This window comes from Pecten maximus, chromosome 4 (genome assembly GCF_902652985.1).
Source record: "Pecten maximus chromosome 4, xPecMax1.1, whole genome shotgun sequence".
In the NCBI taxonomy this organism is placed as follows: domain Eukaryota; kingdom Metazoa; phylum Mollusca; class Bivalvia; order Pectinida; family Pectinidae; genus Pecten; species Pecten maximus.
The window spans coordinates 43,147,364-43,167,832 of NC_047018.1; the positions used below are offsets into that span (position 1 = coordinate 43,147,364).

The 20,469-nt window shown below is 34.1% G+C and overlaps 1 protein-coding gene across 4 annotated transcripts in view; it reads left to right on the plus strand.

Moving 5' to 3' along the window:
- LOC117326156 (collagen alpha-1(IX) chain-like) overlaps positions 1–20,469 on the plus strand; it is a 153,870-nt gene that overhangs the window by 74,363 nt on the left and 59,038 nt on the right. For 3 of the 4 annotated variants that reach the window (XM_033882790.1, XM_033882793.1, XM_033882792.1), the window contains exons 1-3: positions 3,516–3,921; positions 4,106–4,301; positions 9,593–9,655. In XM_033882790.1, the coding sequence (XP_033738681.1) occupies positions 9,598–9,655 (58 nt within the window). In that variant the 5' untranslated portion in view covers positions 3,516–3,921; positions 4,106–4,301; positions 9,593–9,597. Of the gene's footprint in view, positions 1–3,515; positions 3,922–4,105; positions 4,302–9,592; positions 9,656–20,469 lie in introns of those variants that run through there. The other variant, XM_033882791.1, reaches the window with a different exon arrangement.

Sequence of the window (20,469 nt, forward strand, 5' to 3'; positions counted from 1 at the left end):
AACTGATTTGGTTTATTTTGTTTAACGTCCTATTAACAGTCAGGATCATTTAAGAAACGTGCCAGGTTTTGGAGGTGGAGAGAAGCATTAATATAGGTTTTTACAGTCACTGTGTGCTAAAGAGAGATTGTCATGATTGTAAGATTTAACATCAGTGCGATATCTCGAAGTAAGTTGGAACACGACAAAAATCGAGATTTTCTGAGTGTTCGAGCAAACCGAGTTGATCTTATTTAGCGGCTTTGTTTTCGGCACTGAGATATAATTCGACTCATTGAGTTGTCAGAGTTCGAGGTAACGAAGAGTGACTGTACATGTATTGAAGTTAAACTGTTTACAATTTTACGGCATATGTAGTTATCTAATATTTTAGAATTCTTTTGTGTACCATCTTATTACAAACAACACTACAAAAATGATATCTCAGTGATAAAAAGACTATCGATGTTTCAAACATTTCATTCTTTTTGTTTGGTGTCACTTGCCTAGCATTGGCATTATAAAGTTGATGAAAAAACACTATACTCCGCATGATTATATAAGAAACAGACGCATGCCCCTATATTGACGCCTTCGTTCGATACAACTGTCATACGTCCTGTTTCTGTAAATAGCATTCATATTATGAATGAAAACTGATATCAGAATGAGATATGTATACGCTTTCCAGTATTTATTTCGATGAATGTGTTTCATTTCATGTCGAAGTCAACATCTGATCATTAAGCGAAACTCAGACTAGACGTAAACGACAAAACGATCGAAAAATTGTCATTCTCTGAGCCAAAATGACAAAATGAAGGTCAGATTGACAATTATTGAGCTATAACGACAAAAGAAACTTTAGTCATTGATCCAAACAGCCAAAAGAAACGTCAGACTACCATTTACGTGGCCTAAACGACAAAGTAATCTTTAGACTATTATTTACTGAGCCAAAAAAGACAAAACGTTCGTCCGACTGCCAGTTACTGAGCCAAAATGACAACAAAAACGACTATTTCTTTTTCTTGGCGTAAAAGACAAAACAATTAGCAGACTGCCATTTACTGAGTCAAAACGACAAAATAAAGATCAGTTACTATTTACTGGACCAAAACGACAAAATAAATGTAGGTCTGTCATTCACTGAGCCAAAACCCAAAACCAAAGTCAGGCTGTCATTTATTGTGTATAAACGAAAAAACAATCAACAGAATGTCATTTACTGAGCAAAACTACAAAATAAACGTCAGGCTGTTATTTACTGAGTCTAAACGAAAAACAAACGTCATGGTGTCATTTTCTGGGCCTAAACGACAAAACAATAGACAGCATGTCATTTACAGTGCCAAAACGACAAAATAAATAACAGGCTGTCATTCACTGAGCCAGATCGACAAAACAAACACATACTCAAAATTGCCGGTACAAGTTTATAAAAACAGTCTATAAAATTACTCGTGTATCCATTTAAATTTACAAAATTATTTTTTAACAATAATTCTTCGCGTAAAAGTCAACTATACAAATATAACAGAACCCTATGGAATGACAATGGAACTGTAAGTAAATGTATACCATCAGGTTTCATTATATAACGGTCTGCATGGTGTCTGTACATGTGCACCAATTAGCTATTATGTCACAAGCAATTAGCGAAGCCTGTAAAATAGCATTCACGTGGTGGAAGACTTTCTATAACTGTCAGAATAAACCCATTAGATGCCACTTTTCACTTGTTAGTGCACATTTTATCTATTTGTTATACCGTTGTTCTTAAACAAAAAAATATATAACTGTCCTTGAATTAAGCACAACACTCCAATTTCTTAAAGCGGAACAAGTTATGCAGTTTTCTTATTTGAACGTGCGTACCTAATCAATAAAGGATGTCGGATGTCTGTAAAGAAATTTTAACTTTTATCACAAATGATGCGTTTTAATTCTTCAATAAACAATGCTTATTATGAAACATGCTTGCTTTTGTCCATGTTAAGCACCTGTTTAGATATATGTTATTATGAAAAATAACGTTATAGTAAAAGTATGTATACCTTTGTTTGCAACTAATATGCCTTTTAACTGATTAAGGTATTATTTTTTATTAACGAGAGAAATATTTGATGACTGAAAATTGGAAATGTAATTCCTTTTTCGTATTCACATATGTAGATGTTTTTACAATAATTAACGTGTTTTCTTCGATCATCATCTGGTTATTACAGTACTGTATTGTTAAATACACATTCATATAAAATGCCCTTTGTAGTGAAACGAAACGAAGATATGATATTTGGGAAGTATGTGATATTTTAATGTACGAACTGTCAGATGGCGGTTACGGTCACAGCTCTTTTCTTGAGTACTTCTTTAACCTAAATGTATTGCTTACAAAGACATCTTCGAGCAGAAACTAACAACATGATACTGTAATCTTGATATTTCACCAGCATCATATCGCATGTTGGATCTTAAGAAACAAACTGGTATTAAAATACACACTTGTAATTCAATCTGTAATTGAAATTCGAATTGGTATTTTGTGATATATTGTGGATGTATATTGTCACAACTGTTTGAAGTAAACGGTATCAGAATTGACATTCTCCTCTTCCTCTTCATCGGGATTTAACACTCTTTATACACAACAGAGAAAACCTAGTAGGGGTGTGACATATAAAGAAGAAAAAATTATATTATACTGGACGTGATTATACAACAATTATCATACTTTGACATCTATTTCGTTCCAACGACAAGTTTAGGTACATGCTATACCTAGATAGGTTTCATCTGATTCTTTTGTGCAATTTTCCATTCATAGACACGTGTTTCTGTCATCCCCGTCACGGTTCAGTGACGCTCTATTGACAGTGATGGGTACCCATGTTCACATGGGCCAAAGTAAAGCACTTCATGCAGCTTGGCTTCCTAAACAAATTTTATGACATATTTTGAAATATTTTAATTTTACTACTTTAAAATTTGAAATCTACAATGCAGACTAGTTAAACTCCCATAACCGCTGGTTAAGATTCAAGGTGCTTACGCTCGTAATAAATATAACACACATGTCAGGTATCGTAGATTACACACAGGTGGGTGATAAGGTAGCTCCCATTGACGGGCAAAACAAGGTAAGTGTAGACATAAACGTAACACTGGATATATTTTAAGTTTCCGGTGCCGCCATAGCAAAAACAAATATACAGATGTCACATATAAGTAAATGATTACTGTAGTAATTTATTATATGTACTAGCGCTGTAGTAGTGAGTTAAGTGTTGCACGATACGAGAGGATACCGTGGGCTTTATGTGATGGGGTTATGTACCCTAGTTATAAAATCTACATAGAACATTATGTTGTGAAGTGGTCCAGGCAAAATAGTTTATTATACATTTTTAAGAACATTTAGAATAGGTTCAGTGTATAGTTTAAGTATGTGTAGGGTGCGTGTTTTATAGATGTATGAATTAGGTAGTGAAGTGGTCCACGGTTATATGCTCTCGTGTCAGTGTAAATCCTAAGTGTTTTACGGTAGTACTACTGTAGCAGCATCGGATATGCAATCACATTTGGATAGCATGCTAAGAGTAAAATCCGTTCTGGAGAAATCTTTATTTACGTGAATTACAACAAAAATTCAATAAACAGTGGATGTGAGATTCGCCATTATTTCTGTGGAATTATTTATATACATTCATATCATGCTGTTAGTTACAGGCCTGGAGCACGTACTCACTGGAAGCAGTGGACAAAGTTTCCCATTTGGATTATCGTAGTGTACATGGGTTTTACACGTATGCAGCTTAGCGTATCTGTCCCAGTTGTTTCTCATATACAACTCACACAACCAGTCACAGTGACGATCAGCATGGTCTATGATAGCATATTTATCTATCCGTAAAATCATTCTTCGAACTTCTCAATTTTCACGTAAGTCACCCACCTCGCTAACACGTTAGTTTTGTGAGCTACTCGTGCCGAAGTAATTGTTCGTCCATTCTTCACAATTAACCAATCAGACCAATTCGTCTCAGCCAACGAATTGACTTGTATTGGAATAATGATTTTTAGAGGCAGTCCCCTCTGACGTTTTGTTTTTTCTTCTGTATTTCAGACAGTGGTAACATACATGAGATATAAAACATGGAATAACGACCAGGACGAGTTCTAGGCAGACGATTGATACCATAGTGCTTTCGAGGCAGCTGTCGTCTGCTTCTGTGATTCTAAGGAAAGGAGCAAATAGGAAAGGGGATTTTAATGCTCTGAAATCCCTCTATTTCAATTTATTGGATTAATTCACCACATAGGTAAGCATTTTTTTTTTCTGTAAAAAAAAGAGAGAGAGAGAGAGAGAGAGAGACGGAGATAGAGAGAGAGAAAATAACCGGCTGGAATCACGGAACTTTGTCGTCTGCACATCAGATAAAACTATTGAATAAACGTGTACATCCTGGTATCTAGATTGTGGCAAGAAACATCTTTAAGCGAGTTGAAATATATCCTAATTTCATCGGGAATCTTTTTAGACTCAAACCAATTATTTTCAAAAACAGCCATACGCGTTCGAGATTGCTTTTGACTTATTGTCAATATTGAGAACATTATTACCAGAATTCAACCAAGGTAATTTTGATGAAAGGTACTTTGAATAAGACACAAGCTTGTATATCATTGAATAGGTTACTGTTAAGATTCAGAGAACAGTTTACATTATAAAAGATATTGTTAAAAACCAGCTGATGTTTTTGATAAAATATATATATGTATTGACACATTCTGTAAAACAGGAAATGTTTGTGGGTACTTTTTTCGTGGTATGGACCTTTCAAAACTATTTCGTGGATAGCTCATGTAGCGATAATATAACAAAAACACATACCATAATTTTCGTCGTATATGTATTTGTTTTGATTGTTGTTTTGATTTGCAGGACTCTAATAAACAGTCATAATCAGGTTGTTTAACGGGTTATTCGTATTTAAACACGGACAGACCAGTGTCCTACATAGGTAAACAATACAGTAGACTGTTATTAACAGGCACGTCATGAATACAGAGCCATCAATAGATTACAAAAGATCTTGTATACCTGTATACCCAGAGGAAGTAAAGTATGTTTGTCGTTCAGGTTGACAACTTTAAAGATGACACGGAATGTCAAAGAGAAGACGCGTGTCTTGTATGATAAAGAGTCACTAAAAAGGAAGACAGTCTAGTTGTTTAGCCGCCCTCTCGGAGAACTGACTATGTGTTGCTAATCTTTAGTCGAAAGCGCAGTGATATATGTCGAACAGGTGTGTGTGCGTGGATTGAAGCTGATTAAATTAAAATTCTGTTGAAAAGAAAATTGCTGATACAGAAAATTGTCGGAACTGCCACAAAACAGACGTATACAATTTCATTTTTTCTCTATTCTAGACCGTATTTCATTGAGTAAGATTACGTATGTGATGGTTGCTGTGACTCTCGTTTAGCTATCGGGGTTCTGATATCTAACTGATGTATAGATGCATACAGCTTTGATAAACTTAAGCTAGCATTTTGTTTGTTTTGTTTGGGTTTTCTCCCGATAAGTGAATAGATTATACAAAACACACAAAACAAACAAAATATTGACACCTTTCAAAATGAATTAAATGCTAGTAAGAAATATTATAGTCAGAAATGAATTAAATTGCTCCATACATTTATCTGGTCCTTCTAGGACTCATATGTGATGCCACGGGCCTATTGTGTTGAAGGAGTAACAATCCTAAAAAGGCGGAAAGAAATTTCATACTTTGGTTTGGGAGGTCCATAACTTCAAATAATTCAATTATATGGAACAGAATGTGTTACTGTTATCGATATCTTAACAAAATTAGATATAAAAGTTGTACAGTGTTAAAGGCTGAGCGTATATATGCATGCTCTTCTTAAATAGGTAAACAGAATAGGCGAATACAAACGCAACAGTCTCTAATAAATCAATAAATGATAGTTTCCCTGTCCCATAGTCAATTAATTATGTTAGAAGTCGGATATTTCGAATTCGCAATGTGTGAAGTACAATTTTGTAAAAGCATGCGACGACAAAATTTACATTTAGTTTTCAAATCGTTAAATTGCCTTATACACAGAAAGCATGAAATGCATGTCAAGTATTTAATCCGATAAGCGTTACACTATCTACACACGCCCATACACTAGGGGTAATAGACACAGCCACCGCAAACCGAAAGCCTCAAAACATTTTTGCGACCTTCCATCCAACTCAGCAAGACGCTCAAGTTCAATTTGTCTGACCTCGAGCTAACAGATGTAGATGATAAAAAGGAAGGGCTTCCAGAGCATGCGGAACTCGGTACATTTTCTAGGGCTTAATGTTGCGACTATACTCGTAAAACAACCGCATACGGCATTCATAAAATAGTTTTGATTGTTTTAATATTGACATAAAGAACACGACACCTCGTATTCAGAATAAGATTCATTATGAGATTAAGTTAATACTCTAAGTGAAATGTTCGAACGGTGATACTTCTAAGAGAAAAAAATGATAATCTGTGCAATTGCAGGCTATGCTTATGGTGTAGGACACACATGTACCTTCAGATTGCGCCTTTTTTATGGGGCTAATAACATCATCCCCTTTAGAGTTTAAGTATGTCTTTGGTTTTCAAGTTGGCTTATAATAGACTTAATGTTTTTACTAATCCATGATTATTATTATTCGTGCTTCGGATAATGGAAGTCTTGTTCAAAATCTCGGAATGCATACAAACATAAACCCAATATAACAGTATAACGATTATTTGACCCTGAAAATATCAAGATCGAAACAGTTTTAATGTTTAAGATTAGGCAGAAGTCTCTTAATCTGTCACTTTTAAGGCTTTATATCAATTTTCTTGTCTGCACTTATAACATTAAAGACGTTTAATGTGAATGAAGCAAACACAACCATCGCATCTTTGTTTATGTTTTCATAAGGAAAGCATCTGTATGGAAGATGTGTACACTCCCTTTAGATAAATACTGACAATCTACACATTCACAGGGTACTCAGATTTTGTAATATTTTTCAAAAGCAGCAAAATGGATAACGTGCCACTACAGTGTATCACCCTACAGTAAAATTTCTTAAACAAATTGGTTGTTATCGCACTTATTCTACACATTTCAAAATGTTGAATAATTTCAAATTCCATGGCATAACATCTTATATGAACACCTTGTTCACTGATAAATGGGAAATGCGGACAACATAGCGTGTTTCCATTGATGAGAGATTGTTTGATAATGTTATTCAACATAGGAGATCATATCTTCCTCGGTTTGAGATAATTTTGTGTGTAGAGAGTACCACATGTGGTGACGGAAATGCTCTACTAAATAATATAATCTAGATATCGTAATTCTTCTTCTTCTTCATAATTCGCAATGTCATAACTTAGTGTTTAGTTTAATTTTCCTTGAATAACACCAACATGTTCTAACTTTTAATCAATAATACAAAAGTAAGCATTCAAAGTGTGTTATATGAATACTGATTAAACTTCTCTTTTGAAATATTTAATGTAAAAAATAATGCTGAGCTATTAATGTATAGGTAAAACTTCTAAGGGAAGTTGATTGATAATGTTTAATACAGTATACATATATCTAACCCATTTCACCAACATTCAAGATATACATATGTTGCAGCGCGTGCTTGTGATAGATACGGATGGAATAAATGCATGCTCCAAGACATCACAAGAAGCATGTTGAACACATGTTATGTACACGTATGCATGCGCTGTCATTATACTGCTTTAAATTATTCACTCACTGTAAATCTGAAATATCTTACTTCTGATAAAGTGAATTTACTATGGTGATACAGGGAAACTTTTAGTTATATGTTGCATTTCGCGTACTTTCTTTTAAACTTCCAACATATCAGTTGCGTTCATACATCAGTGGTATCATGTGATTATATACTGCTTTGCAAAAGTAAATACATGGATATGTAACATTGTAGTAAGTTGCTCGAAATATGTGCGAAACGTTGGGAGTTGGTAAAACAGAAATTTATAATATCAGTTTAAAGTATTTAACTAACATGGTTTGTTCTTGTAATAAGAGATTAATGTTTTCGCTGACATCATCATAATGCTCTCTGCTGTTAGTGCATCAGTAGAACTTGACCTTGACCATGGTAAAACGTGTAAAATGAGGTATCAAGTATCATACTTTGATGTTTGCAATATTACCCTGCTTTTCCAAGAAATGATTAAGCTATATAATTTATACCATGAAACATTTTATAAGAAAAACGACGCTGCGGGTTTTGAAAAAGCGACAAGTTGATTGTACGCAATAAAACTGGGATACATAGCATCATGATTGAACGCTTCTTTGCTAACGACTGTGTAGATACTCTTATGCTTCTTGTTTTGAAATGTATCGTTTTCCTAGTCTGCGAGTAGTCATACGCCATGATTTTTATATTTACTTTAAAGGCATGTGTTGTCTGACAGCCTAACCCTGAACCTGCAATAAAAACAGCACATTTTATTTCATATGAGGAATGTTCTCAGCTTTCTAGGTCTACACCTGTTTGGGAAAAATAACAATACTATATACACTAAACTAAAGATAATGAGAATATGAGGTATAGCTCATGAAGACGTATTCTAATAAAGAAAAATCGCTAATTAGATTTTAAGATTACAATTTCGAAAACATAATTGCCTTCTTGTTTTGGAAATATACCTAAAATATTTCATTGTTTGAAATTTCATTTAAAATACAATTAGTAAGAAACAACAGTAACTATTCCGGTATATAATTACGTTATGAAATTGGCGAAATTGTTAGGTTGTCAGCTGTGTTTCTGTCAGTAATAAGTGTAGAGGTTTTGTAGTCTATGCTATAAAAACAGGAGATATTTTGTAGGACACTGTGTAATGAATGTCTTATCTACCAAGCTAATAGCGAGAAGATCCTTTACGTCGGCGACATGGTTTGTCTAAGGAGGTTTTTTTGACACTAAGATAATTAGAAAATGACACCACATTTTTTACACCTGATAAAGACCGAGATAAGAGCCACTTCGTACAGTAGGTGTTCAGCTATATCCATGCTTCCTAATGGTACACCATATCCCTTCGTTAAAAGACAAGTCAATACTCTTCAAGATAATCTGTCTTCGCCCTGTGTCGTAATTGATAACGAAGTACTTGGCCATAGGATGCGATATGCACCGGTTTAGGGAGTTTCTTTGAATTTGCTATCAACAACAGCCAGTGCAATGCGATGAAGAATATTGATAGTATATAGCAATGTATCATGTCTTTTATCACTTTGTAAAATCCTTCAAACTCGGGATGAATGAAAAATCAATTCACCTAAACAAAAATATCAATTACTAAAAGTCTGTTACAACATTTGAAATGATTGTAAAGAGCACACGATAATAGAGTGTTTCAATACAAAAGAGTTAGATACAGAAAACAGTCTAAATACATTATAATGAAATTGATATTACTTAGACACGTGTAATTGAAATATTTCGAAATGATTGAGCAAGACGCGCTGATAAATAATTCACCATTTTGTTTTATATTTTCAGATAAAATGGGGTGGATAACAAGACTGGCAGCACTTGCCACTTTCATCAATGTTATAAATTCACGTAAGTAATGCACATATTTACATGAAAACGTTTCTCACACGAATGCTTACATAATCATTTGATTGTTGTATCGTCAAGCTATTTTCGTTCTTGCTTCTGTTTGTCAAAACCCCCGTATATATACACAACGTCTCCACCATGCTCCCTGTTATAGCACTGATACACATAACGCTTAGGTCAGCTATATAGCGCGCTGTTAGCTGAAATGAGCAGAAACATAACCTGTCAAATGTAAAAAAAAATTCATAAAACTTCAGTGTGAGTATGATTAATTATTTGTTATTACGAGCTGGTCATTTTGAATCCCCACACATGTACTTAACACCTACGTATTCATGACAATCTGAAAACAAATTTATAAAGACAAAGCACATTTTGTAAGCGTAGACTGTTCAGTGTAAGGTTAGCATGCCTTGACATTTATTCCCGAGTGTGGTATGTGAAGTGCATCATACTGCAATCTGTGCATAATCATTCCACACATAAACACGTCGAGTGCTACCGCTTGCCATGCCGATTACCTCAAGTGGCAATACGAAGTATCAGAGAATTTCAATGGAAGTTGTTTCGGTCCTACCTATTGACTTATGATATAACTTTCTACGATTAGGTTTCTTTGTCATCATTTCTTATTGTCAATATTTAATTCATTGCTAGGAGATATAATAATTTTGCAACCAATTAGTTTGCAGTTGATTATTTTTTCAACCGATTTTAAAAATTTTAACGTAGTCCCTTTAATTTGAACGGTAAATATTTTTTTAAAGTAGTAAATTTGCTCAGTGTGCTTGTGAAATCATCTTTTTTTATCCTTCACGAACAATGCAGAATGAATCAAAACTAAAATTAATAAACCGAAAAAGTTGTTGTGACGTTTATAATCAATTTTGGCATAACTATTTCAATCGATCATTATTTAACCTGAGAGGAAGAATAAGAACAAAGTTCCCTCTGAATTAATTAGTAGAAAGAGATGATTTAAAACACCATATGTATTAGACTGAGATGATATTTTACAATTGATAGATGTTTATACGGTAGATATATCAAGGTCACATACCGACATTTAAATAAGGGACATGTATCGAGGTATCGTTACAAAGCACAGCATAACGGCTGTGATAAGATGTTACTAGTATTTAAATAGAATGATACTGGACCTGTGGCAGCATCTTGGCAGTACTACAATGACCTGTGATAATATGAAAATGGAAACTTGTATATATATATATTATATGGATGTCAAATTTCACTGGGCTAATATTTCTCTGGGAGTTGAAGTTCGCTCTTCACCACCATGTAAACATATCTTTGTATGTATACATATTTTGCTATAATGATATCAACAATATTGTGTCATTCTATGCTGCTAAAAATAGGTCATGTTGTCAATTTACTCAAAAAAGGTCCGTAATGTTGTAAATTTACCCAAACAATAAACTCCACTAAAATGTTCGATAATTACTAATTAAACACCAATAAGCTACAATCAGACACTAATTAGATCTTCATAAATCACAGAAGTACATCAATGGTTGTAAATGTTATATAAATCATGTAATATATATTGCAAAGTTCGTCTTTGAAGGATTTTTAAGTTGACAATAAATCACCTAACATATTTTCCAGTTCATTGCAGCGTATGTAACAGATTGGTAATTTCATGGGGTTATGTCGGTATGTTGTGAATAGCTCGGTGTTGATAGACATCTCACCTTCATACCGTAACGACGGACATCGACACTTGTTGTTGGTAATCTACCGACGAGGACATTACGGATTCTATACCGACTAGATATCTGGTCATGATATAGTTGTTAGCAGTGACCAATGCTATCGTATAGTATATACAGCCCAGACCATATTTTGGAATAAAACGGCATTAGATAAAACATATTGTTTTTTAGTCACTGACTGAAATTTAACACTTAACTTTATGCAATTTCGCTGTCAAAGTGAGATTAACAAAACAAACACAAGTTTCTTTCGGAAATGGACATTAATATTCTCACGTTTTACATAATGCACATGAACTTTCAAAACTTTGATGGGATAATTGTGTGATTTTAAAAATTTAGTGTTTGTGAAGTAGTATACATAATTAATTGGACGGGCTATTTAACACGTTATCGTGTGACTTGAACAAATCACCCTTTTTTTTTTTTTTTTTGCTCAATTAACTTTGAAAATTGGTGCTGATATCGCTTTGAATGGAAGTGAGAGTTGATCATTTAGTCATAGACGGTGCAGTACTTCAATAATAACATGCATATGAAATTGATTTTGAAGGCTTTAAAGTTGGAAAAGTTAGTTTCTTAACACTTCTCGGGATGAGTCACGGCACTGTTTGTTCGGGCTGGGATGTAGTCCGCGTAAATTGTCATATTTAACCAGGTACTGAAAGAGACCTCACCCGAAATAAAACACATGACCATAGTTTCAGTAATTCGAAAATCAATTGCCTGTGCTTCGCAGCACAGATCGGTTCCGACAAGATTTCGTATTGTTTGCTTCAATAGGTTCTTATACAAATGGTATTGACCTATACCCTGTTTCTGTATGTTTGAGTGTCATGACTAAAAAAAAACAAAAACAAAAAACAATCAATGACTGTCTTTTTGTCTTACTATCTTTGTCTGTCTGTCTGTCTCTATATGGATCTAGGGTTAATAAAGGAGTTTCAAATCAAAATACATTTCATCATGAACATATATCATTTGGGGCATTTCTTAAGTTATCGACTTTCGGGAATAAGTCTGACATTGTTAAAAGATTCCATACCATATGTTAAAATCATGATGCAACATTGCTTTTTCCATGTTCTTAAAACGGTATTTAATGTGTGTGCATATTTTGCAATTTTTTTTTCTATCGTTCAATTTGCTATGTATAATTGATAACAAGTGTTGTAGTGTTAGGTACAAATAAAATCTCATTTCAGCGCAAATAACTCGCGATTTACCGTAACGGTAACACGTGCAGGCGCTTGGGTGGCCTGTTGAACCGCTGTACGGAGTCTTACTAACTAGTTGTGTTACATTACCCGTATCAGTGTGGTTACAATGTTAACGTTGTTCACACCTGTTTTCTACCCCTCTCATTAGCCAATAGAAAGCCCCTATAACCTCCCTCCTGTGCACCGTCGTGAGATCCGTAAAGACGGTCACCCATAGCTGTTTCACAGATGATGTGTGACAGCTTACTGAACGTAAAACATATAGCTTAATTGTAAATTTCATTTTTATTTTTATAGCAATGTAATATTTCATTCAAAACACAAGCAAGATGTTAAAACATTCCAATATTAATTGAAAATGAGATACGACTAATAAATAAAACTACATCATACAGCTGTTTCATCCTTGTAGGACTCGTCGGTGAGGGCAGATGTTATCAAGATAAGATCTAGAGAAATCAAATGTCAAAACATTGACGGGGAGTTTTAATTGGTCCGTAATTCAATATGAAACAGTTCAAAAATACGTAAAGCATGTATATGTTAATAAAATTTAATGTGATATTCGTTATTTTGAATCAACAATATGTAATACATATATATTAAAAGTTTGACGACCAAAGAACATGTTTCAAAACATAACGTGATCCAGTGTACAAAGTAATTTGAGCACGAACTATATAGGTATTCATTCGAAAAATAGTCTGTTATCCGAAATAACGGTAAAGAACGGCTGTGTTTACCTATGTAAGATTTACGAGGTCGTTTCTGACTGCATAACGGAACAAAGATAATACTTATATCTTATAAGATTCTCACGTGATGGTCAGTTACCACTATGTTATCTGCTGTGGTAACTTGACCTCAAGCAGCTGTACAACATTCTAGGAACCCATTTATCATATTTCTAGATTTACTGCAATCCCAGACGTTCGGCGTTATATGCACTGGTCGAACCCTAATTCAATAATAAAAGAAAAAAATATAGGGCATGAAAACTGACGTTCTTTTTTCATAAATATATTTTTGTTATTAAAGGGATTTAGTGTAGTAATGAATGGAAGCTTTGATACTATATATAAAAGATACGTATTGGTTTCACTTATAAAAAATAGGTTATGTCCTTTAATGTTTATTTTAAACGAATAACATTTCATTTATGAAAAAGTCTCTGATATAGAAGTCTTTATATAGAATATAAAGGTCTTAAGGATTCAACGCTTGCAATCCAAATCCTAATTTGAATTTTTAGTAACAAGATGTTTAAGATATAGATAAACTTCAAAGGGATTTTTTAGCCGTGGCCTAAAACAACACAGCTAAGCCATTGTGAGTCAATATTCAAAAAAGGCATGTGGGGGCGATTTTTATAACTATCTTTCAACATGAAGATTTACTAAACGATAAAATTAATTTATTCCAAAGTGCACGATAACATGCTGAAGAAATGTGGCACATTACGCCCCGAGAATGTGTTTTGCACTGTCATACTCTCGAGATAAGGTCTACTGCTAACACTGCATACCAATGTTGCTGTCGTATGTTAATCACGTTTTGACGTTAATACTTATTTGCTTTCTGTCCATCTTCATTTTATTTATTACTGAAATGTACACTCTGGTTAGACAGAGTTTCGCTACTTTCCAATTTCTTCTCATGCACCTGGGAGTATTCACGTGTAATGGTATGCAGTAACAAAACTTTACTATTTGAAGAGATGCTACTTTTCGTAATAAGAAAATGTATGTCTTAGAAAAATACTTCGAATTATCTTAAGATCATTTGTCAAAGGTTGCAGAATTCCCTGGTGACTTTTTAACAAATTCGTATACACATACGGCTATTTTGTTATCTAACTATAACGATGAACTGACGAAAATCACCAATCACTTATGCTCTTAAGCTTCTACTTTACACAGATTTACAATACCCAGACGTGTTTACACACCTGACCTAAACTACTTGCACCTGTTAGACAAACAATGGTTAATGGTCTCAAATGAAACTGTCACATCCTGTCCCACATTTTAAAGTAAACCAGCATTTGTTAACATGCCATTTCACTATGAATACATTGTCGAACAAATAGATAAACGAAACATCAATAAGCATGACATATTTTTGCAACGTCTGTTTACTGCATTTGCATCAGATATTGTATACAGTACACACTTGACACCATTTCTCGCGTTCTGTCTATTAGTTTTGAGCGTAAAACTATTACAAATATCTAATGCATTTCATTTGGATGGCAATATGGCGACCGACATACCATTCTACATTGGAAAGGACACCGACTAAAGGTATCACATATTCGGATACTCTGAGGGTAATTTATCGGCTCATGATATTTCTATTTTCGTTTTCGTGTGTAAATTCGTATCCGGATAATTTTATCTTTTCGTTTATGATTCTTTTTCGGTTCATTTTGACTTATTTCAGGCATTGTGTTTCCTTGTTTTTGTATGTGTCCTCATTTCTTTATGTTCTTTTTACATCCTATTTCGATTTGGGATGTCGCGAAAATCCATAACCTCCTAAAATAGCCACATGCAGTACCTTATTATATTTGACTCTGAAATTAACACTAAAAGGATATGTACCCTAGGTGTGAGTTATTTATCATCATAAGCATGACCTAAATGTTCTCACTGTATTTTACTCCTTACGCGCCAGTACGCTGATCATTCCGACCAAAGCACAAATTGAAAAAGGGCATCTACGATAAATAACTATGATATAGAATCTAAAACAATACCAACAGTGATAAATCGAGGAAGGTTTGACAGCGACTACATGCATGCTTAAACCCTTCTTACAACAGATGACGATAAGAACGAACGTGATACAGTACAGTTCTGACCTTTAACCTGGCTTTAAAGGGTGCTCCACACCTCCAGTGTTATCGATCTGTACTACCGGTGTTCTAAGGGGTGACTAGCGGTGACCAGCATCTAACGCCCGACTGTCAGATAGGGCGTTCGGACCGCCATTGTCCGGAGTCACCACGATGACAATCGTACAGATAGAATACTTCATACATGCGAGGCGCCCTATGTGTGATGCACGGGGATCTACTCCTTAATGTAACACAACACGTAGAGTGCGATACAATTGCAACCCGATAAAATGATTAGGCTTCAATTATATTAATGTCTCACGTGGTGTTATACATGCTCTCGTATACTTCAAAGATCAAAGATTATACCAATTGCTTATTGAAAATAAACATTCTTGAATAAACATTCGTAATTGGTTTCGTTTACAGTAAGTTTATTATATTTTAAAGTAAGATACATGGTCACTTTGAATCAATTAGACATTGGATCCTATTAACAGCGTTCTCTGGTTCTCATAACGTTCATATTCTAACATTTATTTCAGTTGTATGTTACCTTCCGTTATTCAAAGATATCATTCTAAGAGGCTTACAATGCACTCAAAATGTCGCTGTGAATACATATTTTAAACACATACTTCATACTGCTGGTTCAGGTCAATGATACACATGCTCATATAAAGCCCCAAATCAACATTTGTACCTCTCGTATGTCTTCTCTTTTTATCCAACTCATTCCTATCGAGGTTGTGTCCCAATGCAATAGTGGTTATCAGTGTGTAAAAATAACGCGACAAATGTGAAATGCTACGTATCTGTTTTAAGACATTATAGCTTAAGTAAAAGTTCATTTTGGAATAGGCTTTTGAGACAGAAGAATTTGTGGACACTGTTAAGTTTAGATAGAGATTGGGCAACCTTAAACATATGCACTAAATAAACAGCGCTGGTATACGGTTATAGTCGCACATTGCGTAATGGGTGGTACCATTCGTAGACATAGCTGATGGAAGCATGGTCTCGGTTGGGTTCACTCAGTTTAGATATACGTCTCCTTTTAGGAACTGTGTCAATGCACCATTGTTCAGAAATATTACATAATAAGCATTATTGTACCATCTTTGTATGGTATAGCGATAAAACCACAAAGCCATATGTTGCAAGGAGTTACCGTAACAAATCCAGCCGTATACGTGGTCATCAACTGTTACACTGAAATATACGGTAACAATTCGTGCTCTTTATGTAGTCATCAATTGATACGCTGAAACAAAGTGTCTGCTAGATGAGAATTCAGTCGTGCCGTAAGATTTATAGCGTCTAATATGTCATACCTGCATCGTCAAACTTTCCTTAAATTGAAATAAAAAGCACAAAATGCAAAAAAAAAAAAAAAAAAACGGGATTCAAGACCATCACAATTTGATAATAGGTACAGGATTACGGAAAGAGTTCTCAATTTTCGTGATAGCTTTTGAAATTTCAAAGCTAACAGTTATATTAATTAAGCTAATGAAACTTGATGTATTTCTGTCTGGACTTGCATAATTGATAACGCTGATTTATGTCTGCCTGGCTCCCCTGGTACTATATATACCTGTATGATCAGTGATAAGATACACCAGATATCATGATAAGGTTTATATTGTCCACACGCTTCTCTTTAGTAGCCGCCCATTCCATGTTACTATCTATATAAGATCTACGCTCGGTACAGTGGAAATTCAAGCCACTATATAGTTATGAATGGTATCATGTATACAGGTTGTTTTATTTGATGTTTGGACGACATGCACAGGAAATGTGTATGACGTCACTATCTAGTTAAGATGAAGAAATCATTAAAAAGCAATATTCTTGTTATCCTGTTTTTGCATTAAAAAGTGTCAAAGCGCATTACTCATATAGATAACAATCGTTGATACGATATGTTTATACAATAGGCAAAAACGTTACTTTAAAGCCTTTGTATCTCCGCGAACATTTATTCTACTACATTATAAATCACGCATAGATGTTTATTGCATTTCGTAAATGGAAAACAAGGAGAACATACTATAGATTTATATCACAAATGCACATGATTCCCTCTGAGAAATATGTCTTAATAACACATCATACAGCATGTTTCTTACGAATCGCTGGTATCTTATTGTTGCCATTAATACTGATGTCGGTAGGAGAAAAAACACAACACATTCAGAAGTAAAAAAACGTCACCTGTTTGAACGGGTGAACTTTGATGTTTTGTTGTTTTCTTCTGTAAATGTATTTCTGAGGAACACGTCTTTTGAAACAGAAACATTGTCGTTTCACACATATTAACGGTTTGTACCCATGCATATAATGTTACTGTACAGTATATAAGCTGGTATCAGTAATTCACATTCCACTGTTGTAATGACAACCAAACCATAGGTTAACATACCGCAGTGTGTGTCACAGTAAAGGTCAACTTTCATCGGGCATTACACCATCGTACTACTGTCAAACATACTTAACATCAAACGGAAATGTCCGTATCGACAAATATCTTCCAGATCATGTTTTCGCCGGATGTTTCAGCTTCTTATGACTATTCTTCTTTTCTCAAAACCTACATTTATATTTGTGTATACACCTCAACCATGCTTACAACTTATTCTCTCTTGCAATTTATCATACGAATTCGTCTCTCAACATTATACGTTAAAAATAAGTTATTTGACGTTCCTGACGTTTTCTCTATAATGATGTTATCGTGAATAACAATTTATATTTCGCTAATCTTGTTCATCTGTTCCTTGAATTGCTTGCGGTTTTCCCATAATAAGTGTTTATCATTTAAAATAGATCGACACTTAAATGTATATCAATGCAAAACATTTTCATCATTAATGTTAAGATACATGTGCGCCCAACTTATTCTCTGTGAAAGAACACAGGTAATGACTTGGAAAAAAAGAAGTTGGTACACGTTTTAGCTGTACATAAGTTTGATAGAAGCACGTTATTCTAAACGTCTTCAGTGTATCAGCAGTTTACACATTAATATTGATTACATGTGTGTATAATTAAGTTGTTTTTTTATCATTGCTAACTCTTAAACAGAGTTTTTCTTCATTCAAAAATATAAATGATACTCTAGGATATAAACGATGGTACAGAATGTTACTGATGAGTCATGATAGTATTCTATTTTCCAATATCAACCGTTTACCTATCTTTCTTATCAGAGAAAAAAACTGAGTATATAGATAGAGATATCAGATACAGATAACTTGTGTGTTTTGGCGTGTCCTGTATCATCATTCCATTCACAGAATGTTTACTATGTGTAGTCAGACTGTGTAAACTGTAGTAAAACACATCCCCCAGGAATGTATGAATCAAGTGCTATGTTATACATGGAAGCTTAACACGCAATATCACGGATTATAGTCACTTCTGTGGGAATGCAGAAAGCTCCTTTGAAGCGCGTTTGTGAATAAACTGGCTGTCTGACATAAACGCAACGTTAGCGCTGAACCTTCATGCTTAAAGATATTTGTGCAGATAATTGTATAACTATATAAATGATTTCTGTATCATGTGTTGCCACGTCTATGTAAGTCCTATATTTCCCCAATGACAGTTAAAAGTAGGTCAATCTTAACGTCTGGTAAAAGTCATTAGTGCTTAAATGACTTTGGGAAACAATACTTAGATTGTTGTATCGTAATTGAATATTACTGGAATTGGCGGTTGTCGAAAAAGATTAACAATTTCGCATTTGCACTTGAGGTGAATTCAAACGTCAACCTTTTACTCACCAAACGCATTACATCCATGTCAATGAGTCCAGAAATATAGGATCATAGCCAGTACAAAGCTGAGGTTACCGATTGATGTGTTCATATGTTTTTTATCCACATAAGGCATGTCCAAAGGTAACTCTTTAGTGTTTGAAGGCTGTAACTCCTGCCAAGATATATGCCTTTAATGTCATTCCCACACCTGTCAAACATGACAAGTATGACCTTCATTTCTTATCGATGATATCGCATTGGTAATGCTCATGATATTTGCAATGCAATGAAATACTGTATTCGAATTATTAAAATGTCAAGTTCTGAATTTGAATTACGTATTTGTTCGCATACAAATTAAACTAGATATTCTATATTTTTCGCTTGATATTATATTACACATTTGATTTGACATAACTATTATACGTTCTCAAAGTATCGACCTCTGTTGTATTTAGTTGAGCTTGTTGCTTCGACTGTTTAATCAATATTTCACAATCCATCAACATTAAACAATGCGGTAGGTTGACAATATGTTAACATATGGATACAATACGTACATCAGCGCTAATCAAGATTATTACACATTCCAATAAAACAATAAAACAGTTTATTGCATATGCAATAGATTTATATACAGTGGAATACCCCTAGTTAGTTTAAAATAATCGAAACCACATATGTATTGTATTATAAACACAATAAAGAATACTTACATAATAACGAAACCATAATTGCAATTTTAAATCGATTAAACGATAGCAAAATATTAATCTATATATAGATTTGCAAGGAAACCCTTGAAAACTTAAATGAAGACCAAGACCACGTGCTCCATGAAATAAATGCGATAAGACGATGCATCGATTACAAGTATCTACGGTATCGCCCTCTGATTTCGATTTTCATAATTTGTAGCATTACTGACGAGTTCTAGAAAGACGGAAAAGCTTTATAATGTAGTGTGTATTCTGGAGCTGGGGTCATATTAAAAATTGCTGTTACTCTCTATGTTTTTTATGCAATCGTCTCTATTGTCAACAGAACCAGACTCAATCAAATATCCTGAAAAATGCATGATCTCTCCATCGGCTAACTGATACAAAAAAAAATAAAAACAAAAAAAAAATATCGAAGATATCAGAGATCGATGATCAAGCAATCAGTGAACTATTTCGATACCGAATTAATAATAATATCATATCTTTTGATTTGCGTGTATGCTGAGCCAATTCTAGTAATCACAATCAAG